The sequence below is a fragment of the Sceloporus undulatus genome, chromosome 6 (genome assembly GCF_019175285.1).
Source record: "Sceloporus undulatus isolate JIND9_A2432 ecotype Alabama chromosome 6, SceUnd_v1.1, whole genome shotgun sequence".
In the NCBI taxonomy this organism is placed as follows: Eukaryota; Metazoa; Chordata; class Lepidosauria; order Squamata; family Phrynosomatidae; genus Sceloporus; species Sceloporus undulatus.
Window position 1 is genome coordinate 11,629,687 of NC_056527.1, and position 12,151 is coordinate 11,641,837.

The 12,151-nt window shown below is 37.8% G+C and overlaps 1 protein-coding gene across 4 annotated transcripts in view; it reads right to left on the reverse strand.

Annotated features, from left to right (window-relative positions):
• Positions 1-6,901: 6,901 nt before the first annotated feature.
• Positions 6,902-12,151, reverse strand: part of CNPY1 (canopy FGF signaling regulator 1) — a 66,948-nt gene continuing 61,698 nt past the window's right edge. For all 4 annotated transcript variants that reach the window (XM_042471427.1, XM_042471430.1, XM_042471428.1 and 1 more), the window contains one exon: positions 6,902-9,967. In XM_042471427.1, the coding sequence (XP_042327361.1) occupies positions 9,930-9,967 (38 nt within the window). In that variant the 3' untranslated portion in view covers positions 6,902-9,929. The remainder of the gene's footprint in view (positions 9,968-12,151) is intronic.

A 12,151-nucleotide genomic window follows, 5' to 3' on the forward strand; every position in this document is an offset into this window, starting at 1 on the left:
TGCCCTCAATATCTTCTGCCTGCCGAATGGTAGGGCTGGCCCTGCCAAGGGAAATAAACCAGGATGGGTACTCATACTTATACGCTGCTGGACTGAGCATTAACCCAAATTAATTTGGGATGCCAGACTAGTGTACTTGTTTAGAAAACCTATTAGATTATGCAAATATCCACATTAAAAAGAATCCAGTTCAGCACCATTGTTTGTCCTGGCTGCTGCTTCTGATTGGCACCATTTTTACCCACTGGGCTGTTTCTTCTTACATGGTTAATCCCCCTCAATCAGGGATCATGCAATGAATGGGAATGTCATATATATGGTAATATCACTGGAAGTCTGTTTGGGGAGGAACAATCTGCAACCAATCAAATTTGACTAGATGTTGAAGTCACTGAGGGCACAGAAGCACAACTGAGAATAAAGGCAAGGGATGACAATTTAAACTATTTTTTTCCAGGGAATCTCCCAAAAATATCAACCAGGGAAGGTGTTTTTTTCAATATCATCTGAGGAAAAAACCCATTTCTGATTACTTTTGACTTCATTGAAAATAAACTCCAGATTGGGGCAAATAAGAATTTATTAAATTCTGAGCATTCTCACATTTCTTTGATAGCATTTTGAATTTGAAAAAAAAGGGAAGGAAGGAAAAAAGGGTGAGGGTTAATACATCTAAGAAATATTGCCTTCTTGGAAACTTGGCTTTTTCTCTCCACCAATTTGTGTGTTACCTCCAGGTTTGCTATAATTCTTTATTGGATGTTCTTCCAGTTCTTTTTTTTAAAAAAATAATCTTCAGCAGGTGCAGAGAGGCCTGCAACATGGAGAGCAAGCAATATAAAAAGTCACAATTGAAAGATGTATCCCCCTTCCTCCTCTGCTGCCATGAAACCAGCTCCTCATAAAGTTTGAAACTGATATTAATATTTAACTTTTAAACTCACAAGATCTTTCATGGTCTCAGCCTGACTTAATTAGCTGACATTTAGTTCCCAATATTCCACAGCGCACTCTTTGGAGTCCTTGGGTACTAGTTTATTAACATTCCCCCACAGTCGACTGGCAAAGGCAGCTTCCAGATTCTTTATCAATTGTTCCTGTAGGCAACCAAATTCATTGCTGAACGCCATTAAACCAGCCTATTCTGTAAATATGTTTAAAGGCACAGAAAGAAGCCTTCCTTTTCCATTTCATTTAAATGAACTTGGTGAAATGCAATCTTTCCTTCTCTTCTCCCCCATCCATGTCATTTCCTTACCTCAAGGGCTCCTTATGTTATTCCTAAAATACATACCATGGGCCTTTGGTATTCACTAGGGTTTGGTTCCAAAATCCGCCGTGGATACCAAAATCCATGGATGTTCAAGTCACATTAAATACAGTGGATAATAAAATGGTGTCCCTTAAATAAAACTGCACAATCAAGGTTTGATTTTTGTTATATATATATATATATATATATATATATATTGCAAAAAGTAAACCTCGATTTTGCCCTTTTATAAAGGGACACCATTTATTATCCAGTGTGTGTGTGTGTGTGTGTGTGTGTGTGTATTTTCAAACCATGGATGCTTGAATCCATGGATAAAGAATCTGTATATAGAAAGTTGACTATATTAAAAAGCACCACATTTACTTTTATGGGCAGTGGTGGTTTTGCCTTGAATGAAGACCTTTATCAAACTATTTAATGTGACCTCGACAAATACTCCTAAGCAAGATAGCACAAGGCTTCATCTTTCTTCCTTGCTGTATATAACTTCATCTTCCTTTAGACACCCTTCATCTTGGTGAAGGTGGTAGGTGATGCTGCATTTGAATTGGCTGTGAATGTATATATGCTGGATGCATATGGATGGCTGCCCTGTTCACTCTCCTAATGGCGATATCTAGCTTTCTAAACCATACTAGATTTTCTTGCTGGATGCTTCAATGTTAAAAGTTTGCTTGCCATTCCTAATCCATTTTGGGAAATGAAACAATGTTCCCCGCTGCGCCTCACCTCTGTGGATAGTCAGGAAGCATGCTTTTCTATGTTCATGGCTTGATGTCTGAGCCCAAACTTGCATGTTCAAAGAAAAAGGACCTGAAAAAAGATACTATGTATTGAATACTATGCAGAATGCAGAATGTACACCTTCCAGAGTGTACTTTTGATTTCTTTATTGTGGCCCCCAGTTTGCAATGTTAGCTACCAAAAATTGAAGTGATAATAGTGGCTTTCTGTCCAGCTTCACAGTTTCCAAGAAAACCCTATCTAGGGCCCGTTACAAACAGGCATAAAGTATGGACTGGGTCTGTATTAGGATTGGAAAGGGGAGTCACTGCAGGACGCCCCTAACCCTAATACGGACCGTGTCCATACAAAATGGCGGTGCCCGTTCCACACGGGGCCCGCCATGCTTACATAGCGGACACGCTGCGTCTGCACGTCGCACAGCGCATATGATGCTGCGAGTGCACCATTGGCGCCTTGCGGCATCATATCTGCGCCACAAAGAGAAGCGCCATTTTGGCGCTTCTTATTTGCAGCGTGAAGGAGCCTCGTGGTTTGGACACTGGGGCTCCTTGGCACTGCAAATGAAGACGGCGGCAGACCGCCCCTTCTGGGCGGTCTGTAACGCGCCAACATTATCTTACTTTGTGGTACACTGTGTGTCTAATATGTACACATCTCAGAAGATATATGGGCAGAGTTGAGCAAACATAAAAACTCTAAAGTATTTGGTGTTGAACAGAAATCCATATCTTGTGAATCTCTCCTAAAGGATTTCCATGCACAGGGCTGGAGAGTCACTGTTCAGTGTTCCTTCTTGTCATTGGTGTTCTGTGCCTCCACTCATTTCTGACTTGAATTTGTTTAAAAAGAAGGTGGGAGGGGGTGCCTCTAGGTCATTTCTGACTCATGGTGACCCTAAGGCAAACCTCCTGCTGCAATTGCTTCTCTCAGCACGTCCATGAAAGCCCTGTATTCATCATTCATCATCTCCTCAAACCGTAGCACCTCCAAAACCCTGTTTGGGTGTTGCCTGGCTTAAGAGGTAGATATTTGGGGACGCATCCAGTCACTAAACACCATGAATTTGAAACTCAAAAGTTATGAGTTCAATTACTGCTTGTGATTTCATAAACATTGAACAGAATTGTTGTTGTTGTGTACCCTCAAGTTGTTTTTGACTTATGGTGACCCTAAGGCAAACTTATCATGTGGTTTTCTTGGCAAGATTTGTTCACAAGGAATTTCTCATTGCGTTCTTCTGGGGCTAAGAGAGTATGACTTGTCCGAGGCCACCCAGTGGGTCTCCATGGCTAAGCAGGATTTGAACCCTGGTCTCCCAAGGTTCCTGGTGTTCAAAACTTCTAATCTCTTCCTATAATTAGCTGGGATGCCATACATTTTGCCCAAAAAATGCTTGCATATTTATAATGCAATTCTATATATGTTTACTGCTCGTGTATGCAAATATATCTGCAGGTGTAAACATGCATAAACTGTAGCTTACCTTGATGAAGAAGTTTCTTTTCTTGTAGTGCAAAACTACACACAGGCCTGAGCTTATCCTTCAGCAACAGCATATAAATTCGGGCATAGTTGTGACAGATCCACAAACGATATCTAGCAACTGAATAACTTTAGCTCTAATTATCTAGTTAAGCTACCATAACAAAACATGCTGTATATGGTTGTGTTCAGTATAATTACGGAGTATTTCACACAGAAGTGCGATTAATAGTATTTCATTACATTTCGATGCGGCTTCCCTAATTTGTGAGGAATTTAATGCGTGCTGGGTGTCTACTTTATGTGTTAATATTCTTCCATCATATTTATTGACTTATGTCAATAAGATGCAAAAAAAATAATAATACAGCCAGACTAGTATACATTTTGTTATAAGAGGCTGTGTGTGTCTGTGGGTTCGCATGCATGTGAAAGAGTGTGTGTATATATTTGTGCGTGTATGTGTGTGTGTGAAAGAGAGAGAGAGAGAGAGCACACCAGGAGACAAATGTGAGGAGAAAAATATGACTTGTTATTGAACAATCTTGTTTTTAGGGCTTATCTTAGTAAATAAAGTATTGATCTTTTCCATTGGGGACCTTTGGTTCGATTCCACTATCCATCCCTCAGTGATATGTATACAATGGTGGCAGCTCATTCCTAGCAAACAGTATCAGTCCACATTAAATATAATATCAGTCACAGCAACCTGAGTTCTTTGCTTGATAGACCCGATACGGAAAATGAAATCAGCCATTAAAAAATAAGTGTATAATTCTAACTCTGTTGCCATCTTTGTTTCAAAAGAAAACAGAAGCTGGGGATTTAGCTGTTGCGCAGTCACACAGCTCCCTTACTCTTAGCTCAATGATGGCCTTTTATTAAACCATTCTCTGGCTTCTTTGAACAGTTATTTTGAACAAATGTTATTCATATATTTTTAAATATTTAACCAGATTTTAGAATTTACTAAAAATTAACAATCTTTCTCATCAGGATAATTCATCATTTCCCCCCAAGGATTTATTTTATTTTATTTTATTTTTCTCCTATACATTGTAGGGAAGTAACTATCAACACCAACTTCCCATTTGCAATAATTATACTGAATGAGTCTTAACTGATATTTAAACAGAAATATTTCACCTAGTGATATTATGAAAGTGAGCACCATCAGTACATACTGAAAATGCTTACTAGCAAGTAAGATGTATTGACATCAACCAAAATTCATTCCAAGTAAATGATTAGAATCAAAGCTTACAGTTTTGTCCCCAAATAAATGGACTTCAAAGGAAATCCCATAAATTTCAGTAAAAATCCTCCACTTCCATGGAATTGTGTATAAGGTTGCCTCATTCAGTGATGATTTGGTTTCCTTAAGTAGTGTTGATATGACATATTCTACAGCATTGTCTGAAGATAGCATATGTTTTACATTAGCGATCTACAACGTTTTGCACTGCTCAACCTAGTTTTGAAAATATTCACTCCAAATACTTCAATTTAACATAGTAACTCTTACAGAGTGGCACTGCAGTTATGGAATTCCCTTCCATGAGAGATCTGTTTGTATCCACGCTTTTGTTTCTCAGGCACCCACCAAAAACATATCTATTGCTACAAGGTTTGGAGGTGGGGAATAAGGAAATATTTACTATGTCTTTTACTGATGCTTGCTGTCCTTTGTCTTAGTGTACTTCAGCAGACATTTTTCTTTTTGATTTTAGATATTTGTAAATGGAGATGTGTAATTTTGGATTTCAGTGCATTTCCTTTTAGATATGTATAAATTTAGACGTTTATTTTGTGGGTTTTAGATTTGTGCTACTATATATTTGAAATTTGCGACTTCATGGTTTGTGTCAATTACTAGCCTCCCGGGGTCTTATTTATTGATTTATTTTGTTAAAATGTTTATATTGCACCTGATAGTCAAAGATCACAATAAAATCAGATTAAGACAATGAATAATAAAAATAATTTTATGGGGAAGGACTGGGTATAAAGTGAATAAATAGCCATACAAACTAGAATATTCTTAGCACTGACACTGTCTGATGTACTATCATCATAGGGCCATTTTGTTACTTTTAGAAGATCTGGGCCTAATCATCCAGGTCTCAAGATGCAGAAAAATGTAATATAGGTTTAATAATATTGCTTTTTCCTACTGGACTTCTTTGCCGTTCATTACTCAAACACCTGTGGTGCCACTGGTAGCCTTTTTATGTGGAAATACTATCTGTAGCTGCTCCCAGATTTTGAAACTCCTGTTCTAGGGAGGCTAAGTTGGCTACCTTTTTGTTGTGCTTTTATCAGATGATAAAGGCATTTTTATTAAAACATTTTTATTAAAACTAATTGTTTTACACAAAAAGTGCTCTCTAAGTTGTACTGTACAATTTTTACCCTTTGCTTTTCAATCATTTTTTCAAATGCTGTTAATTCAAGAGACAGTTTAATGCTATTTTAATCATAGCATCATTTATCCTTTTGGCCACATCTGTTTTCCTCTGTGATATTTTTTATTTTATTTTGTATGCCTCAGCATTGAGGGAAAACTTATGCAAATGCATCAAGAGATGGAAATAGAATGGTGTTGCCACCATTACTCTGGATTCCTTTTGAAGGTTGTGGATTGAAGGCTGTAAGATGCAAGGTACAATTGTCCCTTCATATTCATGGTGGATCTCTTCCGGACCTCTTTGTGGATAAGAAAAAATGCTGGACCTCATGTCCTCTTGTTTCCTATGGCCATGTACATGTGCATCCATTAAACCACGGAGCTTGCTGTCCTCAGAAGCTCAAATCTGCCGACGGCAATCTCTCGGATAAGAAGAGTTCATGTAATATCATGCAGTTTAATAAAGAGGCACAAGTGGCCCTTCTGCATTGGTAGCCCTTGTCCCACTAGGGCTTCAAGTTAGACATCTGGATATCCTACTCCTTCATTTTCATTTAGTCAATGTCTACAGCATCCACAGTTTGCTTGGAAAATAATTTGCCTGGGTTGCAACCTGTGTATGCATACACTTAAGGCTGCAACCCAATTGGTGATATTTATTTGATTTTTATACTACTTTTTCTCCCAAAATTTGAACCACTTTCCAAGAAATGAGTCCAAATGAACTAAGTGGGACATATAACATGGAAATGCACCAAAATACAGGGGGGCCATGGTATCTTCTGGAATTTGGTTCCTGAAACCCCCATGGATACCAAATACCATAGATGTTTAGGTCACATTATAAACAATGGCATAGCAAAATGGTATCCCTCATATAAAATGCCAAAATCAAGGTTTACCTTTTGGAATTTACATATTTTTTTAATATTTTCAAGCCACGACTGCTTGAATCCTTAGATAAAGAATCCATGGATACAGAGGGCCAACTGTGTCCTTGTAGAATTATTGGCAGATAGGTGGATCAGGGCAGCCATTTCCTAAGGCTGCAATGGCCTTTTAGTTGTCCATTATAGCTGTAGAAGATAGCTTTGAAAGTCTTCTGGTTCTGTGAAGAAATCATCTGGAAGACCCAACATTCAGACCCAATGATCAGTTCATAGATTTTGCCTTCTAACCCAATCAAAATTGCACTGACTTGTCAGTGCTGGCCAGACAGTATGAAGGTACTGGAGATACAACGATAAGCAAAGCAGACGTGGGGTTAGATTTTCATTCATACCCTGCAAGCACAGAAGTCTATCGTAAAAGATCCCCAGTATTTACCCAATAAATAAAGCACAAGCCCTGCATCAAAGGGCTAAAAGTAGGTCTTTAAGACAACACAAACATCAACATTTCATCTCGATACTGACAACAGTAAACAAAAGCATTGAAGATTACTAGTACTAGCAGAGATAGATAACAATTATGGCTTTAACTATTGACACCTTCAGTTGGTTTACTTAGTGTGGTCATATGTGCCTTTTTTAAAAAAAAATCACTGACTCCATCTTTTCCTTGACTTTCGGACACTCCACGAAAACAGCTGTTCTCCCCCTTTGAAAGCAGGGAGGGGACCCACAAAGGTTTACCATTCCCCAAACTAATTGGGATACTGAGACCACTTCTCACTAATTAAAATAAGCTGATGAGATTTGAAGTTGATTATAGTCCTTTTTAATATATATAAAATATAGATTTTGGGCAAGTTCTTTCCTTATCTTCATCCTAAAAATCAATAGGATTCCATGAAGTGTGAAGGAAGCAATTCGACCCTTTACCATCTAATTTTCCATCCACCATGAATAGGGACAGGGTTTCCAGCTCTATTTGTCTAAATGAAGCCAACTGGAAACCTCTCTGTTTCTTCTTCATCTCCCCAGTATTTGCTGAGCACATTCGTGGCATGTCAAAATTAAAAGTCCTCCCACCAACGGGTGTATTAATCACAAGAATAGAAACCAGACTAATTAGCAAAAAAATGTGTGCTTTAAATGAAAGAAAGTAAGTGAATGCCACTTTCCGAGGTAGACAATAGAAAGTTCAAGACAAGACAAAGAAAGAATATTCAAGAAGACAAAGGAAGAATGGGGGTGGGTGGTGGCGGAAGTGAGAAGATTTCACTAGAAAAACACCCCACTAGGAAAAATATTAAGGCATCAACCCCAGATCCAGTTAGAAACAAAGAGCTTATATTTTTATGGGAGTTGGTGCAGGATGACAACCCATCACTGATTCTAAAGCCATTATTTGGAAGTAAGTCCCACTGTTTTAACAGGTCTTGTTTTCAAGTCAGTTTACTGAGGGCTATGCCCTATGGCTCTGATGTCCAGTTGTGCTGTAACCCAGTGCAGTTATCTTTGTCATGGCTTGGTATCATTTTCATGTAAGCCAACGTAGTTTGGTTTGCTGCTGTGAGGATGAGACCCAGCCCTAACTCAGCACATTCCTTAAGAAGTACATTCGCTGATGTCAGTGGGGCTTACTCCCAAGTAACATTTTCAAGATCAGGTTGCCAGTCATTGTTAATCCATCATCTGTGACTTATAAGACTTGTGGAAAGGACTGTAAACCATGCAGCAGAAATCCTGGTAAAGATATAAAGTGGATTACTGGCTCCAGTAAAACCAAATTAATAAAAGTCTGCAGTGACTCAAAGGACCATGAATTTGTACTTGGCTCAAATACGCCTATTTAGTGATTCCTAAATATAAAAGTAAGTCCTGTTGGTTTCAAAAGAACACACTGCTAGTTTAAATTTTTGGAAATATTAAGATATGTAATAGCATGGGAAGAAAATTGCAAAGAATAAAGGGTGCTTCAAACCAGACAGGTATGGAGAGTTATTCTTTAAAAACACAGCATAATTATATGAATACATGAAAGTTCAGTGCTAACATCTTATTTTTTAAGAATGGGCTATTTTAACAGCCCCTTATATTTTTAACCATTTAGTGAGAAAACTTCGGTAGTTATTACAACCAAGAAGTATGGAATGAAAGAGAGCTTTACATTACAACATACTGAAAATTATAAACAAACACATTGTGTGGATTAGTAATAAAAGACCTTCCAATCAAAAAGGAAATTATTAGACACGGCTTCCTGGTGCAAGAAACGTCAGGAGCACACAGACATTTCCCCACTGAAGCAGGCCACTTACAATCTGATTGCAACCTATTATGATAACCACATTAAATTCCACCATTTTGCTTGTTTTGATTGCAAGAAACATAAACAGCTGCCTTATGGACTGCTTGGAGTTTACCATTGAATAGGATACTCTGCTATTGGATTGTCTCTTGTAACATAATCTCTGCCAAAATCCAGCTTGGAATTTGCCACAAAATGCTATGGAGATGGTTTACTCCTAATCAAAACAGATTTCTCGACAACACATTGCTTTTAAATGATTACTTAGGAGTTTAGAAAAGCACTACCTTCTGCTATGGAGCCACCTAGAGCAAATGGCAAAAGCCAGCATTTACATGAACTGGTGTAGCTCCATTGAAATCTGTGTTATTATACCAGTGATGGTACAGGACTATGATGTGTTGGCCCTTAACTGTTGGCGTTTAAAGGCTGGTTCTTCTGTTTTTGAAAACTACCTATTGACAAAAGTGAAAGAATCATAAGGCACAGGTAACATGTTCAGTCATGTTTTGTTAAGGTATAAACAACTGCCACTGAACTAATATGTTTACTAATACTAGCTAATAGTTACAGGGTATCTCAGAAGTGAATATAACTAGTGGAACTACCTTATAATTTGAAGAGTGTTCGCCATTAACCCATTACAGTTATGGAAGTCCTAGTCTACTGTCATCAACAAATGGCACAGGCAGCAATATCTCAGTCTAGGTGGGTTATTATTATTTTTTAAAGCAAGTAAAGATGAAGGTTAATGGAAGGCAGAGCTGGAGGGATATTTCATTTGATTCTCTTCACGTGTAATAACAGCAGACTGCTGTTTCTCTAAAGTTCACTGTGCATTTCGGGCTTTTCACAAAGACCTGAAGAAGAAAGGACAACATTATGGACTGTTAAAGGATGCAACAATACAGTTCTATCAAAACAATATGACTTTTCAGTTTGTTTTGTTTCAGAATTTCTTAACAGGCTAATGATTTTCACTGTATTTACTTTCCAAAGAGTATGTCCTATTGGAATAAATGGGACTTACTTATGTAGAGAGAGAGAGATGATTGCAAAGTAAATGGTTCATCGTGGTTAGAACTATGTAAAATATGCCATGTTTTGATATATATTTTGCACCAAAGAGCTGGTGACAAGTTACCGGGGAGGTTTTTCCCTTTGACTTTGATAACAAACCAATTTGTTTTTGCTAATCTGCCATGGCGATTCAAAACAGTGCAACCAGATTTTTAAAAAAGATTAAAGGGTGGTAGATCTGCACAACTTTGCACTTTCATGACGGGATGGGTTAAGAATCAAAGTGCTTTAGAACTGGAAAGGAGCACTTTTGAAGTAAAATGATGATTTCTGGATTTTGCAGACAATGGAGCGTCTCAGGAAATATTTTAAATTAGACAACATTATCTTCTTTTAAAATGGTTTCCCCCTCTGTTATGAACTATACAGATTGCTCTGCTAGGCACAGGTGAAACAAACTCTATTTCTACCTTGTTGTGAAAGATCTCTGACCATGATCTAAATATTATGGTTGTTGTTTTTCACCTAATTATTCGAAGCTAACTCACACTGGCATTCATGAGACTTACTTCTAAATAGAATAACCTAAATGCTTAGAACTGGTGATCAGAAGTAGCTTTCAGGTATGCCACGTAACCAATGTCTATATTGTTTATATGTCCACATTACACGCAGTTTGTTGTCTTTCCTCCGAGCTCAAAACCAACATTTGAATGTTAAATTAAATTAAAATTAGACGATTACTAATTTAAAAGAAAAAATGAATGAATGTGGCTCTAATTATTGAAATCATCCAAGCCAACACATACATTTACAGAGCCTACTGTAGAAGAGGGCTATCATGAAACACTTTGTTCATGTACTGAAATTTTCCCAAGGATTTGGCGAGGGGAAGAAAGATAACTATGGAACCGTGTAAGGTTTCCTTAAAAAGAGGATTCAGAAAGAGAATATATCTTCTTTATTTTTTTAAATCCCAGAGAATGTTATTACATCCCAGAGAGGTTATTACTGAATACTTCACATGATTCATGTATTAAAACAGAGCTGTATTATTTGAGCTCTCTTGTATTGCTTTGGGCTTGGCACATCATCCCGAACAGCAATTCTCAGTAAGGACTAGTCACCTGGAAAGTATCAACTTTCAAAGCTGTGTTGTGAGAAGAATAATAGACGTGCTGGAGCTAGGTAGACCGAGAGGAGGGAAGGGGAAGCAGAAACACCAGGCTTTTATACGGGGATAGAAGCATTTTTTTACCCGTGTGCAATTCAAAAATGCATGAATGGTTTCTGCTCAAGCTTTCTACATACATAAATAAATTCACCTGTGGGATGAGAATGGAAAATTTCAGCCAAAGAGAATAATTTTGCAGAGCTATGAGCGTGTGAAGACGATTAGTACAAAGGAAGTCTCTATGTTACCTTAATGATAACTTTGGGGGGCAAGTGGGAACTACAGCAGTGTATTATATTCTAGTGGTAAATCAACTGACAGAGCTCCATACGTGAACTAGAAATATGCATGGCCAACTTTTTGATTTTGACTGTAATTAACAGCATAATTGCCATGGCGCCACATAAAGGGTCAGCTAGAAACTAATGAGATAACATTGGTCATTCAACTAGGTCCATTTACTCCCTCCTTCTACACTCTCCAAAAATATTTTAGAGGAACAGAGTGGTACATCCAGAAATAAGTATTTATGCTGAGATGCACCAACACTGTTGTGATGCCATTGGTTCTATGATAATTCTCATCTTCCACTAATGGCTAAACCAATATCCTGAAAAACAATTTTCAGTACCTTATTGGGGGGGAGGCACAACAAAATGGCAAAAAAAATGTATTAAGTGTGTTTTATCCTTTTCGATTCCCTGTCTCTGAAAAGTATAATATAAAGATTTTGAGTGAGATCAAAGAAAACTTTTGACAGATAAGTAACTGATGCATGGTTGTCTGTATCAAACAGCTTCATCATTTTAACAGACTTTGTTGGTTGTTCCCCCCCCCCCATCCTTAGTCA